This window comes from Gossypium arboreum, chromosome 7 (assembly GCF_025698485.1).
Source record: "Gossypium arboreum isolate Shixiya-1 chromosome 7, ASM2569848v2, whole genome shotgun sequence".
Classification (NCBI taxonomy): domain Eukaryota; kingdom Viridiplantae; phylum Streptophyta; class Magnoliopsida; order Malvales; family Malvaceae; genus Gossypium; species Gossypium arboreum.
Window position 1 is genome coordinate 82,862,519 of NC_069076.1, and position 8,490 is coordinate 82,871,008.

Genomic DNA, 8,490 nt, shown 5'->3' on the forward strand with positions numbered 1-8,490 from the left:
TGAATGAATTGAAGTAAAGATGTTATAAACTAGTTAACAATATTTGTACTAAAATAGTTTTCGGTAAGTAGCAGTAGTTTGACTTTGAAAAATCACTAAAAATAGTAGAAATGGAATTAAATAATGAATAAATTATGGAATCGAATCTCGATGAGTCTATTTTCATATGGAAGAAGCAAAACAGGTATATGAGCTATATTTTATGAGATGTTTAAATTTTTGTGAAACAGGGCCAGAGCAATTTCTGGATCCCCTGTTCTGACTTTGGAAATTCACCATAAATTTTACAAAGATAATTAGAAGTCATACTTTATATGTACAGATTCCTTATTGAGTCTAGTTTTATTAGAGACAAACGGCATAGTCATTGAAGCTCTGTACAGAGAGATATCTGATTCGTAATACACAAAGGTCAGAGTAGTCAAACCCTGAAACAGGGAGATTTTAAATAATAAACTGTACTAATTGGCTTGACCAAAATTCTAGAAAAAATTGGTAAGTAGATATATGAGTATAAATTCAGAGAAAATTTACGGATTTGGATTTCGAGTTTTATAACTCGAGATATGAATTATTTAGCAACTATGACACAGTTGGACAGCTTGTCTGGAAAGTGTGATATAAATTGTTTGAATTTGTTTAAGTGCTCAAATAAGTTTAGTAATGCCTCGTGCTCGACTCCGGCGACGGTCTCGGGTAAAGGGGGCGTTACAAATGCAACGCAAATATTCCTTCACTTAGGCATTAAAGGTCTTATGTTCCAATTGTGGTTACTCACAACCCTAACTCAACTGCTCAATTGTCTGACTTTGGTGAGAGGTTTTCAACTGGTGTCTCAACCTCAGCTGCTCAGACCCTTGGTTCTACTGAGGGGTCTTCAAGGGCTTCCTCACCCAGGTCATCCACACATTCTTTTAGTGTTCCTTTGGATCATTCTACCTCTAATGCTCCTAAAAGTTTACCTGTGGTCTCAACTTTTGCTTTAGTACCAATGGATCAAGTTGTACATGCCTGCTCCAACACTCATCCTATGCAAACTCGATCTAAGGCTAGTATTTTCAAACCCAAACTATTCTTAGCTAAGGTTTGTGATCATGAACCACTAATAATTGAAGAGGCTTTATCTAATGCTGAATTGACAAAGGCAGCTTAGCGAGGACATGATGCTCTTCTCAAGAATAAAACATGGAAGCTAGTCCGTTTACCTGTCAATAGGAAAGTAGTTGGTTGCAAGTGGGTTTTTAAACTCAAACGCAATACTGATGGGTTTGCGGCACGTTACAAATGCAAGTTAGTAGTAAAAGGTTACCTCCAAAAAGCAGGTATTGACTTTCATGAAACTTTCAGTCTTGTTGTTAAACAATTTAAACAATTTATTCAATTTTTTTAATGTTTTGAAATTTAAATTTTCAATATTTAAAAAAAAAAGAATTTAGAATTTCGAGAATGGAATAAACAAGTACAATTTGACAATTTTGTATATTATTTCAGTTTCTATTCCCTTCTCACTTTAATCATTGTTTTATATTACCCAATCAATGCTTTAAAAAAATAATTTTTGATAACCAAAATGAAAACGACCAAAAAATTGAGTGACTAAAATAAAAGTATAAACATGATGTGGCATGTAAAGTTAACCACCATTAGAGATTTAACACTTGGGTAACTAAAATAAAATACCCTGAAAATTGGATAACTAGATTGTATTTTGAGTAAGTAAAATGAAAACACATTAAAATTAGATGACCAACTAGATAATTTAACCTTTTCAATACTATAATTGCCCCATTTAGATATTATAATTTTAAACACCACAACATGTTTAATAAATTTGAAAATAATATAAGATATAACAAGTATTGTAATTTTGTAAGTATTAAGAGCAATTTCGAGTTTATAATTTATATAAATTTTGTAAAATACCAATCTCACTATGAACAAGTTAATTTGCTGAATTATATATTCATTTATAAATTTAAAATTTAGGTTTATTGGTTTAAAAGATTAGGCTAATATGTATAAAATGTATTTTCACATTATGGTTTCGATTGGATTGTGAAAAAAGTGGATTAAAAGAGAAGTTTGGAATCCACTGAAAAATGATGATCAGTCAATCAAACAAAGGTAGATGAAATGAGTAAAAACCGTAGGTAGCCTATATTAATCCTTTTTCTATGTTTAAAATTATTAATTTTTTTGTCCATATTGGATTGGGTGCGAAAACCGATGTGACCAACCAAAATTCTAACTTGTCATCATCTGTCAGAAAACTGGACAAATAATAAACAAACAATGATTGATTTCTCCCCACTTCTGACATCCTTTGGATCCCCTCTGCATATCTTCTAAATTTAATATAATTATGAGATGAATGTATATAATATAAGATTAGAGAAGAGAAAAAGACTGTGGGGACATCATTCAGGGATTCTTTCAAAACAAATAAAATTTATTTATGATAAACTAATTGTGAAACACATAAGATAAAATTGAATGTGTAATTAAGAAAGGTTGAATAGAAAACTGTGCCAGACATTGGGTGAGAAAAGAATCCCTCCATTCCCATTCCAAAGATTCTCTTTTTATGCCCAAACATCTTCTTTTTTTTCTTTCTAAAATTGTGTGCTATCCGTTTGGTCCAAAAGTGTCGAGATATGTTGTCACGCCTCTGAATTTTCTTTGTATAAAACTATGAAAGAATCTGATTTTATTACATTTGAATTCCCTATCGTACTATACAAGGATACAAACATATTGTTAAGCTCATCTCCCCTGGGATTAGATTTAGACCCACCACATGTCCACATTTCAATTTAATATTATGTGTATGAGTTATGTTAATCTACTATTTAGATTTGCATAAGTTTGGGGTCGTCAACAACATTATATTAGCAACAAACTTGCCCGGTAAAACACTACCCAGTTTCTTGAAGGCATAATGATTTTTATTACTCTTCAATTTTATAATAAAACTTATTTTAATCCTTTATCTAATTTCTCATCCTTTTAGTATTTGAACTTATATTTTTTTATCAAATCACCTCAAAATGAATGAAAAATTAACATTTATTAACTTTACTAACATAACATATGCATGGATTGTCATGTGTATGCCATATTTGTAATTTATTGAATTTTTAAAAATTAAAGAAATATTTTTAAAATTTTAAAAATTAATTAAATATTAATATATCATCCACATGACTATCCACATATATATCATATCAACAAAGTTAATAAACCATTAACTTTTAATCCATTTTAAGTAATTTGACAAATAAACACAAGTTTAAAGATTAAAAGGATGAAACATTAAATGAAGGATTAAATAAATCGTTATAGATTTTTAAATAAATTTAAGATTAAAGGGGGACTGATAAGTCCCCACATATCATCAAGCAGTCTATAATGGTACAGGGTGGCGTTTGTACTTGGAAGAACCTACAAAATAAGACAAGACATGTTGTGTTGTTGGGATCTAATTGTTAGCCGTCTTCACCATCCATCAGTCAACCCCACCAACACAGTGTGTTTGGTTGGTTCGACCACCATTCTGCCTCTATTCCATGTGCGACGGTGGTTCACCAAATCAATGCATTCCTCGAAATCCCGTAATAGGGATTCAGTGGTGGGGTCTAGATTGCTATTTAGACTTGACATCAACAAAATAAATTTGTCCTGAGAAACAGAGGGTAGACTTAACTAACTTCTCTCTCATGCAAGCACTTCTCTACTCATATATTCTTCTGCCTTGTCTCTTTTTCTTTTCTTTTTCATATTTATCAAATTGTAATAAATAATAAGAAAGTAGATATATCCAATTAGACACACACACACAAAAAAAAAAAAAAAAAGGAAATCTCATTTCTCTTGAATTTTAAAAGAAACGAAGAGAAAGATCGCTCATGTTGTAAGATCAACTGCTTTAGCTTTAATTAAAGAATACCTTAGAGCCAAAGTGATACATTGCCAACATTCCCCTGTAGTGCAATGGCTTGGCTATCGACAGCTGCAGTTTCAAAGCCAAACCAATGCCTTATCTCTATCACAAAAACGCGACCTGGGTCCTGTGCAAGGAAAAATTTTGATCCATGTAACACAGTGACACTACAATTTCAGTTCTGCATCAGCATCATTATCGATCCATGAAGTGTAAGTACATCACCTGCTTCACCAGAAGTCTATTTCACACCATTTAACAATCCATATTATTCAGAAAAACATGAAAAGATTAACTGGCTAGTGGCTACAAACAGCTACCATGTTTGTCGAGTAATTGAAAGGTGTGGGAAGATACAATCAGATTGGGAGGAGGCAAATCAAAGTCTATCAGTAGGGTAAACAATTTGGGTGTTTGCTCTTAGTTTCCACTGGGAACAGGGTGGTTCAAAGAGGACAGAAATAATCATCCCTACCAGGAATCAGTCTCAAAGTATAATTGATAAATTATTAGTCATGCCACAATCTCCAGAACAATGTTTAACCATTTCCCTTAACTTGCTCTCCACAGTTATGTATAAGATATAAAAGATCCTAGGAAGAGTTTGAAAGAAGTAAATGTCATCTCAAAGTGAAGGCTACGCTTAAGATTATCAAACAACTGTGAGTTAAAATATCTTCAAATTCAAGCAAGCTCTAAGCTTATCTGATAATAACAAAAACAACAAAATAACATGTACTAAGCTTTAGGCTCAAGATATATATACAAAGTCCTATAAAATGATAATAATCAGCATCACCGAATCATCTCAAAAGAGATCAAAGCCTGTCATCGATCTAACATTCAACATTTGTTCAAATATTGAATATTTACCATGATCAATAACTTGTTCACATCATGGTAGTATCCACTGGATAACTCCCTAGAACTCGCAAAAAAGTAGCAAACTCCTGCCAAGGAAACATATAGTTAGATACCTAATGTCTAAATTCTCTTGAAAAGCCATCAAAAAGACCAAGCAATTGACCTTTAGATGTCTTAGTGCATTCTGTGCTCTCTCTTCAGCCATCGATGCTTCAAAATCCACATAGAAGAGGTAATCAAAGTATCTATTAGAAGACATCGACACAATCAGGATGAAATCTGTTTATGCGAACCAACTGATGATATAAGAAGTAAATAGTGGTGCATATAATTTTTCAATTTTATCAAACCAATTTTACTCCATTTAAGTGCAAAAAGAAATAAGACTGATATTTTACTAAAATTACTTTGAACCATTGTTATCATCAGCTGCTCGCAAAGGCTGGTTCCTCAATGGGCGACTTTCAATCTGTTGGAGGAAACAAAAAACAAATGACGTTAATACAATCTAGAGAAAAAAAAGTATAGCTTTTCGAGGTGTCTTGAAAAAACCATAAATAAATGCCTTTGTCAGGTTGATCTGCCGAAGCGCAAAAACAGCAAGTGCCTTGAAAAGCACACCAGGACCCTCCTCTAACGAAAAAACTATACTTGTCTGAAAAAAAGAAATGTATACATCAGAAAAACTTAATGAAATGAATAACTCATAAATAAAGTTGGGAGTAAGGGCTGAAAAGAAAAGAGCTCTTTGTATAGGTTGGGTTTGCTACCCAGTGCTTTGACTGCAAATTGTTTGGTGTCATTGAAGACTAACCTTGAATGGATTCTGGATGCCAGGAATAATTGGTTCCCTGGCCAGAATTAGAAATCGAGTAACATTATCACAATCATCCTGCCACAAAGGGAAGCATACCAAAATTCAAATTTCTGACAAATATACAACAACAAAACGCTTTGAATTGTAAACCTGAATATTTTGAGCAAGGATGTTCAATCCATATATCTTTGCAGCCGAAGAACTTGCAACAGCTCCAGTATCTTTTAGTTTGTGGAGAGCCACATGCTACAGATAAACATCCATTAAAATAGTCAAAATTAGAAACTACTCATGCAATAGAGGCAATTATTTCCAGAAGCAATCGTGTAATCCAAATTCCATTTAGTTACATCCTCAAAAGAGAATAGAATGTATTTGATCAAGTTGGGATCACTGAGGAAGCCATCTGAACCAAACTAGATAAAGTGGCAGGCAACCTACGAGCCATAAGCGTTGGCATGCCAAAATATAAAAGGACAAAGATGAAGAGCAGGGAAATAAGATCTATCTCACATGCTTAGACAATCAAAGCACATCATGTACTTCACTTTGCACATTCAACATAATCTTTCATGACAGATCAGTTTCTACTTTCTACACTCCAAATCAATACTCACCTTTGCTGCAAGGGCAGTATCATCAACTGCTTCTCTGCTCAAGCCTATCTTTGTTAACGTGTTCTCGCACTGAGCTAGAGCCTGAAACACAATGATGTCCAGGGAAAAGATCATTACAAAGAACAAGAGAAACTCAGTCAACAAGCATGATAAATCTCACAGCATACCTGAGGATGACTAAGAACCCTACTTAAATCCTCAAGTTGAACACCATGATTGGCTACTAAGCAATGTTGAACAGCAAGCTTAACTTCCCCAACAATATGCAAGCTATGGCGAAGCAAGAGGTCATAATTCCTATGTATACTACCACCTAAAGAATTCTCAATCGGTAATACTGCTCTATCCACTAACCACTTTTCAACAGCCTAAATAAAGAAATCAAAAGTAAAATCAGTCCAATGAAGACTAATACATACAGTTCAAAATCAACCTCATTTTCAACATGAAAACGAAATTAAAAGTCTGAAAGAGAGAGAGAGTTGAAGTGATAACTTGAAAAGCAGAATCAAATTGGTCACAAGGAACAGTTTCACAATTGGGATAGGCCTTCTCAGCAGCAGCTTCACTGTAGGCACCACGAACTCCCTTTAATAATTCAACACAAATGAAACAATCAAGCAATCAATTTCGCTGAATTACAGTAAAATTTTATTGGTTTAGAATTAAAATATAACATTAACCAAATTCCCTACGTTAAAATAATTAATTAAAAAAAAAAGAACAGATAAATTGTTGTTTTTAGATACTACCTGATATGCAACGCGAAGGCGAGAGCCATTAGACACGGAATTAAAGAGCTGGGATGAAGAAAGAGGCTCTGAAGAAAATGAAAAAATAGCCCACGTAAATTTTCAAATTTTATTTTATTTAAGAAAGAGAAAGCAAAGAAGGGGATTTTCATACTGGGATGCGAGATGACGTTGTTGTTGTTGTTGTTGTCGTCGTCGTCGTTGTTGTCGTGGAGGGAAGACAAAAGAGCAGTGAAACAACTACGTTTTGAAGGGAATCGGGAGATTTGAATGGTTGGGGTTGGTTTGTGATCGGAGACAGTGACTTTGGCAAAGAGTAGGGCCGCTGGAGACCGTACGATGGAAGTGGCGGTAGCCATTAATGAGTCAGCTTCAGATCCTTACAACTATGGCGGGGCCGATATTTTTAAGAGTGATAACACAAATGTATAAAAGTTACTTTTCTTGGCACAAAAAAAGTTCTTTTTTTTTTTCTTCAAAGAAAATGATTTTAGGGATTTGGTGCTAGGTATTTCCGCAGCTTTTCAGGGTTGAGCGGCATTTCTATCGGTTTTTGGTCTCATTGATTCTCGGATTCAGTTAAATAAATTATTAAATAATTAGGGATAAAATCTATTTCACTATTCGGTCCAATTAGTTTGTTGATGAATTGGTTTAATCACTTATTTTAAATTAGTATATGGGTTGATCCTTGATTTTTATTAGTTTGATTAGCTATTTCAATTCTTAAAATACTGGGTTTTTAAATTAAAATTAATGATTGAATTAGTTAAGCCATTAATTTTAATTAGACTAATTCAATTCGTCTAGTTGGTATGATAATCTTACAAATTATCAAAATTTATAAAAGTAAAAATAGGAAAAAAAAAACTAGTTCAATCAAGTTTTAGTCTAGTTCACAGGTAAACTAGTTCAACTCCTCACCAAATTGATACTTTCATTCAACCAATCCAACCCGTCAATCTAGTCTAATTTTGTAATTAAGTTGGTACTCTTTTAACTTTTACTTTTAAGAATTTAATATTTTAATTTTATAAATGTAAAAATCTACTTTCAAATTATATATAACCACTTAATATTTTAATTGAAAAACTAACCATATTAATTATTTGAACTAATTAATAAAGTTATAAAAATATAAATATTAAATTTAAACATATTAAAATGACAAAAATTAAAAATTAAATTTTTTTTATATATTTAACAATATCAGAAGTATCAAAATTGAAAATTAGAAACAACCCGTTTTGACTTTCCTTTAATATATAAATATAGATTAAAAATATTATATTTAAATTTAATTATAAAATTATATAAATGCAGGTCAATAATAAAAGCTTTAGGAAAATAGACCACGACGACCCAATCAAACCTGACTTTCTAGATCATATTCGCATTTTAGAATATGTCAAATTTTATATTTGGTCCTTGCCTTGTGGAATTAATTTCGATAGTTTAATTTTATTAAATTAAATTTAGGGTAAAGTACATAAATGGTCA

The 8,490-nt window shown here is 32.4% G+C and overlaps 1 protein-coding gene across 8 annotated transcripts; it reads right to left on the reverse strand.

Moving 5' to 3' along the window:
- Positions 1–3,332: 3,332 nt before the first annotated feature.
- Positions 3,333–7,583, reverse strand: LOC108467767 (arogenate dehydratase/prephenate dehydratase 2, chloroplastic-like). 8 transcript variants are annotated; one of them, XR_008286140.1, is made up of 13 exons: positions 7,145–7,581; positions 6,991–7,058; positions 6,734–6,826; positions 6,406–6,606; positions 6,239–6,319; positions 5,772–5,867; positions 5,619–5,696; positions 5,370–5,459; positions 5,212–5,273; positions 4,968–5,049; positions 4,814–4,890; positions 3,947–4,067; positions 3,333–3,441 (listed from the first exon to the last, which is right to left on the reverse strand). XR_008286140.1 is itself a non-coding variant. In XM_017768536.2 (12 exons), exons 1-11 carry the CDS (start codon positions 7,347–7,349, stop codon positions 4,831–4,833), a joined length of 1,116 nt encoding a protein of 371 aa, XP_017624025.1. In that variant the 5' UTR covers positions 7,350–7,581; the 3' UTR covers positions 3,909–4,067; positions 4,814–4,830. The 8 variants fall into 8 exon arrangements, 4 of the variants coding, with proteins under 4 accessions (XP_017624025.1, XP_017624034.1, XP_052887253.1 ...); XR_001868903.2 differs by having other exon boundaries at positions 3,333–3,678; XR_008286141.1 differs by lacking the exon at positions 3,333–3,441 and having other exon boundaries at positions 3,909–4,067; positions 4,968–5,014; positions 7,145–7,583.
- Positions 7,584–8,490: the final 907 nt, after the last annotated feature.